General features: G+C 33.1%; 2 protein-coding genes across 3 annotated transcripts in view; one reads left to right on the plus strand and one right to left on the minus strand.

Annotated features, from left to right (window-relative positions):
• Window positions 1-14,037, plus strand: part of LOC130449739 (PWWP domain-containing protein 2A-like) — a 30,515-nt gene extending 16,478 nt beyond the window's left edge. Inside the window, exons 6-9 of one of the 2 annotated variants that reach the window (XM_056787723.1) lie at window positions 1,299-1,545; window positions 6,750-6,981; window positions 8,588-8,775; window positions 11,387-14,037. In XM_056787723.1, coding sequence (XP_056643701.1) covers window positions 1,299-1,545; window positions 6,750-6,981; window positions 8,588-8,775; window positions 11,387-11,569 — 850 coding nt within the window. In that variant the 3' untranslated portion in view covers window positions 11,570-14,037. The remainder of the gene's footprint in view (window positions 1-1,298; window positions 1,546-6,749; window positions 6,982-8,587; window positions 8,776-11,386) is intronic. The other variant, XM_056787724.1, reaches the window with a different exon arrangement.
• Window positions 14,038-14,544: 507 nt separating this feature from the next.
• On the minus strand, window positions 14,545-18,597 carry LOC130449325 (src substrate cortactin). The gene is made up of 8 exons (XM_056787076.1): window positions 18,246-18,597; window positions 17,314-17,557; window positions 17,079-17,244; window positions 16,060-16,337; window positions 15,624-15,995; window positions 15,397-15,534; window positions 14,930-15,100; window positions 14,545-14,830 (listed from the first exon to the last, which is right to left on the minus strand). The coding sequence occupies exons 1-8, from the start codon at window positions 18,407-18,409 to the stop codon at window positions 14,750-14,752; spliced, it is 1,614 nt and encodes a 537-aa protein (XP_056643054.1). The 5' UTR covers window positions 18,410-18,597; the 3' UTR covers window positions 14,545-14,749.
• Window positions 18,598-18,688: the final 91 nt, after the last annotated feature.

Below are 18,688 nucleotides of genomic sequence, written 5' to 3' on the forward strand. Positions count from 1 at the left end.
CCATTGTCCACCTGTACCACATTTCATTATACTTGCCCCACAAATCACACATAAGGCGAAATCTGTCTCATTATTTTCATTGTCACTACAGATACATATCCATTTCAATATCAGAGTCAGATGATGTTGCATCGGTTCTTTTTCTGATTTTCTTTTCAGTTTTGAATTTATTTTCTTCTCTTCTTTCGCTATCGACGCACTTTTTTGGCGCTGGTAGTGCTGGTTCTCTCAGGCGAATTTAGTATTTTTCTATTGGCTTCCTCAAGACGTTTTATTTTATTTGTTTCACCCTTGGACTTTTCCAGTTTTGCTTTTTTCTTTTCTTCCAATAAGTTTTTCGGTGTTGTAGATGTTAAAATACTCGAATGCTGTTTAGGTTTTGTCACTTTGGTATTTTTCTTTGGTTTCGGAAGGAGGTCTTCAACACTGTAATTGAGAGAAGGTGCTGATTTTGAAGTCGAAGCGATTGCAGCAACTTTAGGTTCCAGCATTGCGCGAACTACTTCCTTCGACATACCTAGCTTGAATTGCCAAAAGTCCAATATACAAAGAAGCTCGAAACTAGTTCACTAGCAGCGACTATGACACACAGCTAGTTTACTAGCTTACAGTCCAACGCGCCAGCGAATGGCTACTAAATTAAGGCTCTCTATTTTTTCAAGCAGCTTTTTTACAATCGGATACTTAAAAGCAGATTGTAAAAAGCTCAATGGCACGGAGCAAGTTTACAAGCTACTCGCGAACTCGCCGACTAGCAGCTTGTAAACTAGCCCAGTGTCATCGAGGCTTAACTAACGAATTCACAGCTGTGACGGTAACGGCACTTGTCTACTGCGCATCTTACAGTCGTTGCTGGATCTATCTTTCTCAAATAAATATAGGGGTGACCGGTATTGCCCTCTGACCCCTATCACCCCATTTTACCCTACACCACGATGGCTAAAACATCTATAGGCCTTCTCGGGGCAAAGCCACTCGCGGAACAAATCAAATTCCAAACCAAAAATCAGAGAATCTATTATTTTAAAAATAAACATTAAAACGATAATTTTTACCGAATTATAATAATTATAATTAACAATTTGTATTTTGAATTTATATCTATGGCATTTAAAAATCAAATTCTGTACTATTTCCACGTATTTGGTAATGAGGATACCAAACAATGGAAGTTATTCCATTTTAAATACTTCCGAAGCCTAATGTTTTGCCAGACATTTCCCTCGCTAGTGTAAATAACTTAAAATTCGAGAAACTTTACACTAAAAGCAACCTAAAAAAAATTCCGTCTGCTTTAGAGCCCTTAAAAAAGCCAAAAAGGAAGCACGAAGAAAAGTCCTGTTAGGCGGCTCACCCCTCTACTTAGGCGGAGCGTCTCCTAGGTACACTATAGGCTCGGCATCACCAAGACAAGGCTTAGGTAACGGATCTCCTAGATATATGTGTTCTACTTACGACATTAACCTACCGAGGAGAAGAAAACACAAGGTGAAACATAAAAAGAAGCACAAAGAAGAAAAAGACAGAAAGCATAAAGAAGGAGAAGTAAGTCAATTGTCACTAGTTAAAGATGACAACTAGATTTAATAGATAAATAATTATTAAACGATCAGTAGATGTCGGCTCTGGTAGAAGTCGTTTATTAATTGTGTACTGTCACAGGCTATCGATATATCAATGCCCTGATTTAAAAATATCTATTTAGAAAATTTATTAATGTATAACATTAGCAATTGTACAAAATCTCTTTAAAATAGAAGGTGTTGTACAATATCATTTTGTTTCCACGGTTTTTTTATCCCGATTTTTTATTATTTCTCATTCTCCACTCTATAGTGACACATAATAGTGATTCGTGCTGTCCTGCCAGGATTTTTAAATAATTCCTTGAAGAAGACATAGCAAACAGCCGAGGTTTATCAGTATTTACCTGGCTTAAACTTAACCAGGTGATAAAGGTGTGCAATAAACAGGCTCGTGTTAATGTATAAAGTCTGGGGTTCATTTATATGTTAAAGAAGAAGAGTCTAATACAAATCGAGACCCTTTTCGTTCCTAATTTTGGTCTCTTAGGTGTCTTCTTGACTTATTTTAACCCTCTGAACGAACCTGAATGTTTGGCTATTGTTGTAAATCATTATTTTAAAAATATGTTCATTAATTTAGATTAGATTGTTTGGGGAGTCGTTTTTCCTTTCCAAACGATCTGCATCTATATCAAAAAAGATATTTTGTACACGTCTCTGCATCTCATTGTTCAGTCTTCGACGTATGTACACTCTTACTTTGTCCCCTTTAGCACCACTACTAGGTACCTGAACCTTTTGCTAAAACGAGCTGGAGTAGATGCTCTACTTTCTCTTTTGGTTTCTTCGCAAAATCTATAATCGCTAATCTCTGTCATGAAAGCTTCTATTTTGGTTCAAAAATGGCCAGTACAGCTCTTTGCTCTATCTCAGAACTATCTGTATTCCAGAGAGTTGCATTTCGAGCTTGTGGTAACTTTTTATTGACCCTTGTTTCGAGACTTCACCCTTTGTATCTCTCTAATATTTCTCTCTTATATATTTCTCTTTCTCTCTCATCTTTTCATCTTTCCTTTTTTCATCCCCCCTATCTATCGTCCTTCCTTTTTGTATCTCTCCCATCTTTCCCTCTTGTATATATCTCCCTCTTTCTCATCTTCACCTCTTGTATGCTCTTTTCGTCTTTATCACTTATATTTCCATCTTTTAACTATCTCTCACTCTTTCTTATCTTATATTTCCTTTTTTCATCCCCCCTATCTATCGTCCTTCCTTTTTGTATCTCTCCCATCTTTCCCTCTTGTATATATCTCCCTCTTTCTCATCTTCACCTCTTGTATGCTCTTTTCGTCTTTATCACTTATATTTCCATCTTTTAACTATCTCTCACTCTTTCTTATCTTATATTTCCTTTTTTCATCCCCCCTATCTATCGTCCTTCCTTTTTGTATCTCTCCCATCTTTCCCTCTTGTATATATCTCCTTCTTTCTCATCTTCACCTCTTGTATGCTCTTTTCGTCTTTATCACTTATATTTCCATCTTTTAACTATCTCTCACTCTTTCTTATCTTATATTTCCTTTTTTCATCCCGCTATCTATCGTCCTTCCTTTTTGTATCTCTCCCATCTTTCCCTCTTGTATATATCTCCCTCTTTCTCATCTTCACCTCTTGTATGCTCTTTTCGTCTTTATCACTTATATTTCCATCTTTTAACTATCTCTCACTCTTTCTTATCTTATATTTCCTTTTTTCATCCCCCCTATCTATCGTCCTTCCTTTTTGTATCTCTCCCATCTTTCCCTCTTGTATATATCTCCTTCTTTCTCATCTTCACCTCTTGTATGCTCTTTTCGTCTTTATCACTTATATTTCCATCTTTTAACTATCTCTCACTCTTTCTTATCTTATATTTCCTTTTTTCATCCCCCCTATCTATCGTCCTTCCTTTTTGTATCTTTCCCTCTTGTATATATCTCCCTCTTTCTCATCTTCACCTCTTGTATGCTCTTTTCGTCTTTATCACTTATATTTCCATCTTTTAACTATCTCTCACTCTTTCTTATCTTATATTTCCTTTTTTCATCCCCCTATCTATCGTCCTTCCTTTTTGTATCTCTCTCATCTTTCCCTCTTGTATATTTCTCTCTCTTTTTCATCTTCTGTTGTATGTTCTTTTCGTCTTTATCACACTTTCCCTCTTGTATATTTCTCTCTCTCTCTTATCTTTCCCCTTTGTATATTTCTCTCCATTATCTCATCCCCTTGTATGTTCTTTTCGTTTTTATCACTCATATTTCCCATTTTTCACTTTCTCTCACTCTTATCTTATATTTCCTTTTTGTATCCCCCCTATCTCTCTCATATTTTCCTGTTGTTTGTATTTGTCATCCCTCTCTCTGTCTCTTATCTTTCCTTTTTGTATCTCTTCTCTTTCCCTCTCCTATCTCTTTCTCTCATTTTGTATCTTCTCTATCTCATCTTTTCCTCTTGTATATTCTTCTCGCGTCTTTACCTCTAATTGCTTCCTCTGGACCTTACTCTCACTTTGACATTTTCCTTTTGCATCCTCCTTTCTCATATTTTCCTCTTGTACGTATTTCTAGCTCCCCTTTCATCTTTCCTTTTTGTATCTCTTATTTTTTCCTCTCGTATCTCTCTTTCTCTCATCCTGTATCTCTCTTTCTCTCATCTTGTATCTTCTCTCTCTCTCTCTCTCTCTCTCTCTGTGTCTCATATGTTTTTCTTGTCTTTAGAACTCAACTTACCCTCTCTTACTCCTAACTTATATTTCCTGTATCCTTTTCTCTCATCTTCCTTTTCCGTACCTCTATCATCTTTTTCTCTTGTATTTCTGTTTCTCTTAATCTGATCTTTTGTTTTTGTGTCTTCTTCTCGTCTCTACGTCTAATGTTACCCTTCTTGATTGTCTCTCTTATCTTTCCTTTTTGCATCTGCTTTTCGCCCGTATGTTTTCTTTTTCGTTTCTCTTCCATCTATCTCTTGTATTCTTCTCGCAGTTTCACTATTATCTCTTTCATCTTTTCTCTATATTTCCCTCTTGTGTCTCTTTACCTCTATCTTTGATTTAATGCTCTTGTATTCACTATTCTCTATTCTTCTATGGCATGGATTCTTATCTGCGTCTAAACGCGCCATCTCTACTTCAAATTAAAAATTAAAAAAAAATCGACAAGACAGGTATTTCTCTATGGGTCAAATAATATTTATATACGAAGTATATCTATCAAATAACAAGACTGGTGATGGTACAACAAAGTGCGCGTGCTCCAAATACCCACAACCGACATCTAATACGGATTCAGTGCCTCTAGGTACTGTAAACAAATCGGTATAGCCGGTCTTCAGCGCGCGATAAAGTTGTTAGACAAAGTACAGGATTTGAATCTTGATATTTATTAAAAACCGTTGAATGTCAATTAACGTGTGCTGACACCATTTCATTGGTGTCATGCCCCACAGAGGTCGCTTGGAAGTTTCGTTTTTAGAACTAACCTCGTATTATCTTTGCCGAAACGATGGTACGTAACACCGCACTAGTAATGACGTTACTTCGCCATTTTTAAACAGGTCCGGGTTCCAAACAAAAATTTCTGTTAAATTTTAATTTAGTTTGATTCTCTTGAAGGTTGATTGTTGTGTTTGTGTAAATAGATTTAATAAAAATATTATGACGTTAAATTCTGATAGTATAAAGTTAAATTTGGAATAATTTCGTAATGTTTCACTTGACGTAGACATCCTAATTTTTAAGAAACGCGGGAACTACGCCTTCTAAAACTATATCGTACTTGAAGTTGAAAAAAATTTTCGGCATCGCCCTCGTATATTTATTAAAATTGATGTTTTCGAACCCCTATACTAACTTTTTACGTCATACTAGTATAAAAACCCTCCAAAAAGTACCCTCAATGTCTTTTAAATAAAAAATATTGAATTTTGAATTGTCTAAAATATAAAGTGAAAAATCTAAAGATTATTGTTTGGTTTTGAGACGTTGTATGGTTTCTATTGTAAGTATATTAATTTTTGTTGAATAATCTAATTTATGTGATACCAAAAAATTCAAAAGCAAGATCGTTATTATTTTTTTTGAGACGAGAAGTTTTTGAAGAATCGTTTGAATCACCAATCCCAGAGATGACATCTGCTGCGTGGAATAATTTTTTATTACAGGTACGTCAAATCCTAAGATTTAAATAATTTTTTTAAAATTATACACGAGGCTTCTGCGATAAGTACTTAGCCTACAAAATAACAATAAAAATTCCGAAAAAGTGAAGATTTATTTCCAAATATATATCTTTTAGTTCGATACATTTGACCCAGCGATCCTCCAACGTCTATAACTTTAATAAATTTGAAAAGTCTGTAAAGTGGGCCTCTGTGGCAGCCTAGATTCGAAATTTTATCCCGGCGAGTGATTATTTCAAGTTTGAACACAAAAATCAGTCACAAATCTGGACAATACGGTTCGATGGGGCAGCAGTTTGTAGCATAATTCGAAGCGGAGGTGTGAACCGGTGATGTAATATTGTTTTTTTCTTCAAATGGGGCCAACTTTTCTTCACTTCGGCATCGAACCGGTACAATAATTCGGTATAGTACACCTTTGTGATCATTTTGACTTTCTCCACCTTGTGAATCCAATAAAACGGTGACGTCCACGTCCAGGACAGTTTTCTCCTTCATCAGAGCTCGTTTTCCTCATGAAATCCATTGTTTGGACTGTTCATTGGTATCTAGTGCGTACTAGTGGATCCACTATCACAAAACGACGCAGAAACTCCTTCGGATCGCGTTGAAACAGCGTCAAAGACTACTCTGAAGTAGTCTCGAGGTTGTGCTTTACGGTCCCCAAATTTTCATGCAGGATATGACCCGTGCGATATTTTGAAGTTCAGTCTCAGCTAACTCACGCTCCTTCATTTGGAGATCCGTCGACGTGCGTCCAATATAAAACCAATTTTTGATTGTATCCTTTGAAGGAGAAGAGTCAGCACAGTCTAAAGAGAGCTCGTGGTTGCGCTTTGCGCCAAAATTACATGTAGGATATGAACCAAGCGATATTTTAAAATTTATCTTTTTAATTCAACATCCACATATTACCAAAACGACATTTGCTGATCGTTCACTAATACAAAAACTCATTTAGCGCCTGAAGAACTTATAAACATAATTTTGTTTTCAAATATTTTTAAGGTTAGTTCAACGCAGGACGAATCTAAAGAACAGTACATCACGCAGAAACTGTCTATAAATTTGAAACGTTTAAACAATTCTTATACACAACAAGCTTCGTCCGATAACCATGAAGATATGTCAAGTTCGGATGAACACAGCGAAACCGTACCAGATTTTCCATCTCCCAGTAATCCACCGGTTATGCTACGCATAAATACACATACCGTTCCCAGTTCTTTAGGAGCAGATGGTAAGATATAAGTTGGTTAAACCATAGCATTATTTGTCATTCTATCAGCATTTGCTCTTGATTAAACCATTCTTCTTATCACTTTCATTTCTTGTTATTGGTCTGTTTATGCCCAATTCTCACTACCGGACGTTTTTATTGGGTTAGTTATCCATTTTCTTGATTATCAAGTAATTATTTATCAATTTGATTAGAGAATGTACTTGGTTATCAAATTTTATGTTCGATATCTACATCGAACAATTGACAACACTCCTGCGTTCTTATATACAAAATTCTACCTTTTGGACACCTCAAATTGACAATAAATGTACCAACGACATAGATGTACCAACGACATAGACCCTTCGTTACCTTTTTAAAACTATCAAACATCTTGGCTTGAAGATTTTAACGTCACTGGGCTTATCCAGGTGTTTGAATCTTCTAGACACTCACCGATGAAATGGTCTGCAGTTTCTTTCTCCTCCATGCATAAGAATCATTCCAGATAGTCCCCAAAGTCTAAAAGACCAGTCATTAGTCGAAGGTTCAATTATGTTGCTTTACTTTGTCTCATACCAAGTGCTTCCATCCATTACTGCAGAGTTTATTGTACTATCAGACTAATAAGAGATGTAATGGCTATACCAAGAATGGGTCTGGTACACCCAAAAGAGCTGAGACTTTGCAGCCATCACTCACTAGCTCTTGTAGGATTTTCTGCACTCCAGCATTAAGCTCAAAGCATTCCATCCCATCGAAAACAACTTCGGATTAGAAAACAGTACCATTATCCTCAAGCCAGAAAAATTTATTAACAAAAAATGAAGTTATTTTCCAAATTTCAAATAATTTCTGGGTCCATCGGTGAATTTGCTGATCCCAGTTTGGTGAATGTATCGATCTTGTTGTTGTTGTAGTGACTGGGATACACAAACGAGCTCTACTTTTGATCCATCACTCACCAGTTATGGCAAGACGGTTTTTCCACTTCGGCTTGGAAGATAGTAGCATTCTCAAAGCGGAAAAAAATCCTCTTACAAACTGGTGATGTGGAGATACAATTTTGAAAAAGAAATAGAGTAATTTTCCAAATTTCCAGAGTAGAAAACAATCATTAGAATTTCTTAGAACAATTTTCATCGTCTCAAATACTTTTTGAGTCCAAATCAGTGTACCAGGTGGTTCCATCTATCTGTGCAGAGTTAATTTTACGAACAGATTACTGAAAAATATAATAGTAACACTTTTGGCTATACTAAGAATAGTTTCTGGGTCCATCGGTAGATTTGTTGATCCCGGTTGTTGTTGGAGTGACTGGGACACCCAAACGAACTCTACCTTCGAGCCCTCACTCACCAAAAGATCCTCATACAAGCTAGTTATGTGGAGATACAATTTTGTAAAAGAAGTACATTTTTTATCTGTGCTGTTCACAATCCCCCTTCAGGTCTTCTATTCATCTTCTTAGTTTACAATAAGACCTAATTTTCCTATTTTCTTCTATTTCTTTGCATAGATGGAGTGACAGGAAATTTGCCCACTAGTAGTAAAGTCAAATCTATTTTTGTTTCGATTCCTTTTATAATGAATTGATTTTTTGTTTCGTTTTTTTTTTATTTAGGAATCCGTCTACTAGTGGGCGATGTAGTTTGGGGTAAAGTGCACGGATTTCCTTGGTGGCCGGGAAAAATATTAACGATAACAACGTGTGGAGCACAAGTACCTCAAGCGCACGTAGCCTGGTATGGTTCCTCTACTTCTTCCGTGATGCAGTGTGATCAACTCAGCCATTATTTAGATAATTTTAAGGTAAATGAAAAAAAATTGAGGTTGGATGTATTAACGAATTAAAGGAATACAAACTATTGATCATTCAGAACAGTATTCATCATTATTTTTCTAGACATGCCAACAAAAGAGAACTTTGGATGAGCATAGAAATAAATTTCATCTTCTTGTTTGAAGTTTATACCGTTTCAGGTTTGGAGGTTTGTCGCCTCTTCCACCAATTCTTTTCAACGTTTCTCCTCTAACAAATACTTACATTTTGTGAAAACTTTTATTTCTTTCCACCTACTCCATCTATCTGGTCAATCCATTGTTTTGTTGGTACTCCTCTTGTCATTTTTTTTTTGTTTACAAAATCTTACACTTCCCTATTTTATTTATTTTCTCCTTTTCCATCCATCTGGTTATTCCAATGTTCTGTTGGTACTTTCTTCGATTTCTCTTTTGTTAGCACACCAATTTAACTTTACCTTTTTTATTTCATCATTTTTATTTCTGATTTTTTATCATTTGGTTTTTTATATCATTTTCCTCAAATACTTCAATGGCTTTATGTTTTCTGTTAATATCATTGTTTCCTCTTCCACTCATTCTTGACGAGACTATCTGTTTCGTGCAAGTACTTAAACTTCCTCAAGAGATTTGTTTTATTTATTTTCTCCTTTTGACCATCTGGTCATTCCAATGTTTTATTGGTGTTCCTCTTCGATTTCTCCTTGGTTTGCACATCTTCATTATTTTCCTGGCTATTTTATCATTATACTTCCACACCAATTTACCTGTTTCTTTCTCATATGCTTAATTATTGATGTCCGCATCATCATTTTTGTTTCTGATTCTGCCCCATTTCGTTTGTCCTGCCATTTTCCTCAAATACCTCAATTTTTTCTGTTCTAGCTTTGCCCTTTCTTTGTATCACTCTATTCTCTTTCGCATTAGTACATTTTGATTTTTTTTTCTTGTTTCTTCTTCCACCTATTCTTTTCAAGGTTTTCTGATTTTGACAAGTACTTAACATTTCCTCCAAGGTTTTATTCATGTCTTCCTATTCCATTTTTCTGATCTATCCATTATTTTGTTAATGTTCCTATTTTCTTGGTTTATTTTCATGCATAGTCATTTTCGTTTTTGCTTCTGTGCTAATTTTTCCTACTATTTTTTTCAAAAATGTTGATTTCTTCCATTTTTACTTAATGCCTTTTCTGAATAACTCAATTCCCTTTCGCTTACGGATTGTTATTACATTATGTATTCTTTTATTCTTGTTTTCACATCTGTTTTTGTTCTAGGATAGTTTTATTAATTATTGCTCTGTTTGTTCTACTTGTTCAATCAACATTTCCTGTTTTCTGTATCATTTATTATCATAATTTTTGTCGTATTATAATTATTTTTATTTTCATTCTTTCATTCTCTGCATTCCACTTGTTTAATAATATCTGCATTTTATTTTGAATTAATAATAAATGTTTACAACTAATAATGATTCTAAACGGTTCTAATATTTATATCCTATTATTGTTTTTCATTATTTTCCTTTTCCTTTAATTCTTTTAATTTTCTATGACCAAAATAACTAAAAACTCGATATAAACTGTATGCTTGTTTTCTTGCTTTTATTATTAGTCATTCTCCTTTCCATTCCTGTTTATTGTTTCCATGTTGTGCTTTCTAATTCATTTATTAGTGTTACTGGTATTTCCATTTCTCTTTTTGTCATATGGTGTTCTAAACCGTCCAAATATCTATGTACGTTAGACATAATTCTTCTCCTTTCTATCAATTTTCCAAACACTTGTATGTTATTGTCGTTTTTCTATTCTTACTCTTTCAACCCATGCTGCATATATTCTCTCAATGTTCCTAAAACTGCAGTTACTGACCATCCAAACGTATTGATCTTTTTTCTTATATATTAGTTCCCTTTACTATTTGGCAATCATTTATGTTTTTCATGCTTCTTTACATATCCTTACTTCTTCAGCCAATTATTTTATCAGTTTACTTGTTATTTCATCCTTTCCGGAAACAATTTAAAACTGTTAAGTTGAGGGTACGATACACACTATTTCCAATAGATATTATAAAAATATTTTTTTGTCGAACTTATTGATATTTGTACCCTTTCTGATTCTATCTTATTTTGTTTTTCTTACTATTCATCTCAAATATTTTAATTGCTTCCGTTTTAACTTTGTCCTTCGTATGCGGATAGTTATTTCATTATGTATTCTTTTTTCTTATTTTCTCTTCCACCCATTCTTTTCTAGGTTTTTTGTTTCTGGCTACTACTTATACTTCCTCCAGAGTTTTATTTTATTTATTTCATCATTTTCAACCTATCAGCTCCATCCAGTGTTTTGTTAGTATTTTTATTCGCTATTTCCTTTATTTACACATTATCAGCTTTCTCATTATACCATTATTGTCATTTTTTATGTACGGGTAAAATTTAATTTTCCCCACTGTTTGATAATGATTTTTCATGCTTCTTTATATTCATTCCACGACCATTCCCTTTCTTCCTCTTCCATTTATTTTATCACTTTCTACTTTATTTCATCCCCTCCGGAAACTGTAAACTTGATGGTATTTTATAGATTAAAATTGATTTTTTTTTTATTTTTGTTAGATATACTACAATAAAAAGAAGAAAGGACCTTACAAAGAAGCTATAAAACAAGCGACTAACGATGCTCGTGAAAACGCTGAAAACAGAGTGAGGCAACCATTGGGCAATTCCCCTTCTCACAATATCATTCAAATTATACCACCAGCGTTGGCATCCCCAAGGGAAATAGACGTTCTCTCTTAGTAACGTTCAATTAAAAACTTATTTTATTCGGAAATTGATAAATGAATGTGGAAATTGATCTTGGAAATCCCTTTTTGGCAGTTTCAATATCGGTCTGGTTGTTGACAATTAATTTTTCACTTGAAACATGTAAAAAAATTGTAAATATTCTTTTGTCGTAAAATTAAGCTTTATGACTGTACAGTATGTTATGATGATATTTTTATTTATATCAATATATACAGGGTGTCTTAATATTCGTGATATCAGTTTGAAATTTTGTTTAACGGGGGCGATCTGACATTTTTTTTTATAAATTTTATACATTGTACACTGATAAAAAGGGGTTGCTTGAAGCGGTCAAAGTGTAAGTATTAAAATTAAGAAATTGTTTGAAAATTATTGAAAACAAGTCGAATTGACTGGTTTAATTCCAAATTATTTTGATCTACTATTGTTGGGGGTTGAAAAAATTCGTTACAAACAAAATACGTAAAAAATGATAAAGATACTATGAGGTTAGTCACAATTGTTGATTTAGTCAATTTCTATATTTCGACTCCTACTTATGCTGAAATTATTTTGATCTACTGTTGTTAATGGCCCAAATAGTGTTGAAAAAACCTTCAAACTAGAGAAATTTGAACTAAAATAAAATAGTAGAGATATTAAAGGGTTAGTCAAAACTGCACATTAGTTGATTTTACATTTCGTCTAATACTTAGGCTGAAATCAGAATAATTTTGAATTACTGTTGTTAATAGCTCAAATACTATTAGAAAAACATTCATAGTGGAGAAATTCAAACTAAAATAACATTGTAGAGATATTAAAGGGTTAGTCAGAACTACGGATTAGTCGATTTTACATTTCATCTCTCATGAAATCAGAATAATTTTGAACTACTGTTTTAATAGCTCAAATAGTATTCAAAAAACGTTCATACTGGAGAAATTTACACTAAAATAACATTTTAGGCATATTAAAGGGTTAGTCAAAACTGCGGATTAGTCGAATTACATTTCATCTCATGCTTATCTCTACAATCCGTTGTAGGGTAACTTTATTTTTCTTGTCTAGCTCGTTTAATTTTTCTAGGCAATCCTAAACGAGTTTTGATTTTATGATATTGTATATAGATTGAACTAGACACATTTTTCAATTGCGTAAATTTCTGCTTGTTTGTTGCCCAGGCTTCCAGGGTGTTTGGTTGTTGAGCCCGACTCCTATTCCAGTTCTGTTTGCTGCTTTAGATCCGTCCGTATACTATTTAATGGCATTTCTATTCATTTCTTGTATGGTGTTATGATCCTACTTACTTCTACAGCTCAGTATCGATGTAAATTTTTTTCTCAAAGCTAAACTTTGTCGATGCATAATTCTGAGGTTTGGTCATTATTTAGGGACGGTTTTTCTTTGGTGATTCCATCTCTGAACATTTTAAGTGATGTTTTCTCTGCCACGCTTTCCAGTACTACGTGGAGAGGTGGGAGATTTAGAATCAGTTAGTTTATGTTAATGAAGGTTTGCATATTGTCCATTAAGTCGATTGAAATTATTGTGAACTATTATTGTTTAAGGTTTAAATAGTAGTCAAATGCAGTAAATTGACACATTTCAAACAAAAAAAAGTTATAAAAATACTAAAAGGTTAGTCAAAATTGCTGATTGAGACGTTTGTAGTGAAGCTCTACATTTTGACATTATTTTGATCAAAATTTTGAACTAATGTGTGAACATGTGGCTCTTTTGATTAAAATCTGATCATCTTTGAACTAATTTTCTCGAATAGAATGAAAGTTATTTTAATTTATTTATATTTAAATAGTAGTTAAAAGTTGTCAAATTGGTTTTATTAAACAAAAAAAAATTATAAAAAAAGGTCGGTCTGATTAAGTCGATTTTAGAGAAGTTCTACATTTGGCCCTTATTTTGATTAAAATCCAAGTAATTTTGAAACTACTATTATCAAATATTGAAATAGAATATGAAAGTGGTCAAACTGGAAATAATAAAAACATCAAGAGGTTCATAAAATTATCAATTTAGTTAATGAAGGTTTGCATTTTGACCCTTATTTCGATTACAATTTGAGATAGTTTGAACTACTGCCTTATATCAGTGAGTACAAGCCTATTTTCAACTCAAATACGTTTCTAAAAAAATTTTTACAAAACGTAACAATGTCAGTGTACAATGTGACCCATAAATATTTTATATTAGTATTTTTATAAATTATTTTTAATTCCACTTTTATAGGATTTTTTTTTGGAAATTCAACCACAAACTGATTATCAACATTTTTAGATCTTAATATATTGTGATAATTTTCTATAGCGCTCCTAATACATTCAAATTTTATTTCAATGTACATCTTTCTATCAATTCAAAATTTACTTATTTGTTATACAATAATATATCTGTGATTTTATTCATTTAGTGTAGGTTAAATGTACATTTAGAAAAAAGAATAAAGCATTTTAACTTGTTCTATTTTTTTATATAAAATCACATCCTTGAGTCTTGGAGAGACGATAGAGTTAGCTTCATCCCTAAAGCAGGAGCTAAATCCTATCTATCTAATATTTCTTCTTTCCTTTTGGAAACAATGAAAAAAATTATTGAGTCCTACATCAGAACAAAACTGTTTACAAAGGTCCCTCTACATAAAAATCAAACTAAACTAAGGAGAGTTATTTGTATGCTTACAGGAAACTATCTAATGAACTGTCGTTTTTGTGAGCAACCAAAGGAAACCGACCTCTTTTTACACCCTGGTACTTACATTCAAGCTCTTTAAAGCTAGAAGAGGTGAGCATAGCCCCCAGACAGATAGCGCACTTTGCAAAGTGGTTACTGTCTGACTGGTGAATAGTCTGATAAACACAATAGATCCATCCATAGATCGAAGTGTTAGTGAGGTAGGCCTTTACGACTTAACTCATCTAGGCTAACCTTAAGAGTCAACTTGGCTTCGGGTAATTTCAAAAGACTAATAACTGTTTCAATATTTACTTTCTTTTATAAATATAAAATCTTACAATGTAAAATATAAAATAATTTTGAGGCTAAAATAATTCAATAAAAAATAATTACAAACTATACAATTATTAAAAATATCTGTTTTATCTTGCATATTTCATTTAAAAACTGAAAGATTAAAAGTACGTAGGCCTTTCTTATAAAATTATATAACCACATTCATTCATCGCACTGTACATAATTCGCTGGAAACAGCCCATACTTTCCTTTGCATAGACCTCTCCACCATCCCGCATCAATCTGAAAATTAAAATTTCAATTTTAATTTGAGCACTTGATTAAGTGAAAATTATTTTAATAAATAATATTTCAATTATTAAATTATAACTAATAATTTACCTTGTCTATGTGTGTAATAATATCATCAGGATCAAAAGATATTTCATCGTCAGCACCAGCTTGATAATCATAAAGCGCAATAGCCGTAATTCCAGTATCTACTATTTCTTCTTGATATTCTTCTTCCGTTTCTTCAACTCCTACAGGACTCTCAACTTTCTCTGTTGGTGTCTAAAAGTTTAATACCATCAAGATTATGATAATTATTAAGGGGATATACATTTTTTTAATGGCATTTCTATTGTGAAAAATCTCAAAAATCAAATCAATCTTGATATATATAGACACACAAAATAAATTAGGGGAGAAATCAAGAAAGAATGGAATCAAACTTTATAGGAGTTGAGGAATACATCAAAAAACAATAGACAATGGAAGAAATTGGCACAAGAGGGACACTCATCTGATACTTGAAAAGGTAAATGGAGAAGATATTTACAAAGCGATGAAGAAAATTTAATACATACAGGTTCTTGTACGTGATGAGCACTAGGACCAGCTCTTTTGATTGTCGAAGTATCAAAATTTTCATATATATCATCAGAGTCTGAATCATCCGGTTTCTGTTGCTGTAACTGTCTTAGTAACTCTAATTCTTCTTGTATCTGTGTAGAAATAGAACAAATTTGTTTAAAAAAATACTTTCCTATCATATTTTCGAAAACTAGGAATTTTATAAAAGTTCCTTACTTACCATGCTTCGTTGCTTGTCAGTTTCAGTCTCTTCTTTCTGAGCAATTTCTGTAATTTTTTTCTGATCCAATCTAGAAGGTTCCACAGTCTTTTCCTCAATTTCACTACTACGGCTTTGAGTCAAAAACGCCGTTTTTGATTGATCTAATTTATTAACTTTTTCTACAGTTTCACTACTGTTTTCTTTGTCTTCTTTATTATTTTGTGTCAAAAATGCCATTTTCGACTGATCTAACTGTTTGGGTGTTGAAACTACCTCAGAAGTTAAAGAACTTGAGGTTTCTTTATTGATATTAGTAAATAAGGCGGCCCTAGCATGAATATTCTTTTTAGGTGCTGAATATGGTAAAACATCAGGTTTTGTTTGCTGGGCCTTAAAAAAATCGCATAATATGAAAACTCTTTGTTTTTGTCTCTTTATTCTCCGCAATACTTACCAAAGTCTCAAATTTTGCCCGTAAATCTGAGGGTTTAGCTCCACCAATATCAGGCTTGACCTTGGTATAATTTGTACCCACTTTACCTGGGGGTTCAAAATTGGCAGCTGATTTATCAAAACGATCAGTTTGTACACCAAATTTACCCCCGAAACCTTTTTTATGGTCTACTTGACTTTCGTGTTTCTGAGGTGCTTCATGGTGGTCCCAACCAACTGCTGATTTATCTTGCCTATCAGATTGAACACCGAACTTGCCTCCAAAACCAGTTTTGTAATCTTTGAAATAATGGAAGGATCATATATAGAACTATATATTGAAAGCAAATAAATTCAAAAACACATATTCTTAAAGTGCAGTATAGGTCATTAGCAATTTGAATTGAGTCTTTATATAGCATTTCATTCACAGATATAACTTAACTAGAAACTTGTCTTCAATCTATGGCCTTTAACTTTGACTTAAATTGTACTCCTTTACCACTTCCCTCTAAAGATATGTCCCATATGAAATTTTTGTCTTACACCACACCATATCCACTGTAATCCAGGATTGTGCCAACACCATTTTGTTGGGATTCCTGGCTATTCAAATAATCTTCATCATTTGGCAGTGTGACTACATTTCTAAATCTTCCAGCTAATTAATTGTATTCCATCTGGTAAAGCAACACTCACCACACAAGATGTTACCATTTGATGTTATTGCAAAAAAATGACTTAAATTTTTTGAATATTTCAATCAAAAGTATACAATTATAAAGAAAATTATGAGGCAGCTAAAGCTATTAAGTACATAGGCATTGGACACAATAAAATATCAAAGAAAACAAAACCACTAGTTATAGACCAATAGTTATATTACGCTGCAGAAATCAATAATTTTAAAATTTACTGCTGCTTAATCTGCTGAAAAGATTAAAGGCCTAACCTAATAAAGTCATTTAATATTAAAAACAGTTTCACAACCACTTCTCGTTAAGTTGAATTGAAATGAAACAGAAACAGGAGAATATTTACCTGTTTGTGATTCATGTTTATCTACTTTTTCAACATGATCCCACCCTACAGCTGATTTATCTTGCCGATCACTTTGTACACCAAATTTTCCTCCAAACCCAGACACATAGTCTTTTTGCGATGCATGTTTTTCAACTTTTTCTTTGTGATCCCAAGTCACTGCACTCTTAAAAAAAGAGGTAAAAATCAATTCAGCTGATCAGTTATAGTAGTCAATAAATTTCATTTAAATTACCTTGTCAATTCTATCTGACTGAATTCCAAACTTTCCTCCAAAGCCTGTTGAATAGTCTTTTTGTGAAGCATGTTTTTCCACCTTTCCAATATATTCATGTCCAACTGCTGACTGATCCATTCTGTCTTTCTGCACTCCAAATTTTCCTCCATAACCATAGGCAGGATTATGTTCACCCTCTTCAAGTTCTTTTTTCTTTTTCTTCGCATCAGCTTCTTCAGTTTCCTTTCTCAATTTATCCATGCTTAAAAATCATATTACATTCACAAAAACCTCATGTAACAAAGTGTCAAGTGAATTAAAAAAGATTATTACTGAACTAAAGAAATATCTTATGTTATGCACTACAAATATTGAATATTTCAAAGGACTCAACCATCCAGTCCATAAATCAGAGATAATATGAATTGTATAACATCTGAAAAATATCTTCCAACAATTCTTATTACAATAAACACAAATGAAGAAGAAATTTGACATAAAGAACTAGTACTGAATATTGCAACTGCCTAAGCCATTTACAGTAGAAGAATTTCAATGGAAAAATACAATCTATATTAAAGAAACATTCCAAGACCACACAGAATCTCACCTAAAATGTATTAAATTATCAGGATTAAGAAGACTACTAGTTTTAGAGGTAGTCCACTGAAACTGTGTGGAGAAGAGGGCACAGCAATTCTTTTTGGTCTCAGAAAATCGTCACTTCATCAAGCATGTATACAAACATAAAAGCACAAGACACAATCACGGAGAAGTTCATAAGAGAAATACCAATCGAAGAATAGTTAGTAATGGATATTATTTGCAATTTTAAGCCTCAGTTTCTAAAACAATAAAAAGTTATTACCCCCAAGAAATAACTCAATCAAGGCTTCTACTGGTTACAGATATGTACAGAGATATATTTAAAAACAAACATTTAAGCTTACTCTATAGCACCTGCAGTTCTCCCTGAACCTTCCACAGTAGTAGAACCCCATCTCTGCTGCTGTTCATCTACATCATTTACAAAATCTGGATCAGTTTCCCATTCATCATCCTCGGTGGTATCATTACTAACATTAATTTGATGACCTGCAGCGGCTTTCCACATTTTAGGTTAAAAATAAATGAAAAATAGTTTTCCAAAATTTTTATAGAAAAAGATGTTTTAATATCTTAAAATTAAAAACATTTAAATTATAAAATATATTAATTAGTTTATAATAATTTCATTATCTAAAGACAACACCCGGAGAGATATGATACTGACACATCCTTGACAATGACGTTCTCCTCATTAAAAATTTATTAAATGGGAATTTGAAGTTTCACTTCCTTATCCGATGATTGCGTTTTTAAAGGCGCGTTTATTAGTACTTCATAATAGCGA

The sequence above is a fragment of the Diorhabda sublineata genome, chromosome 10, assembly GCF_026230105.1.
Source record: "Diorhabda sublineata isolate icDioSubl1.1 chromosome 10, icDioSubl1.1, whole genome shotgun sequence".
Lineage (NCBI taxonomy): Eukaryota > Metazoa > Arthropoda > Insecta > Coleoptera > Chrysomelidae > Diorhabda > Diorhabda sublineata.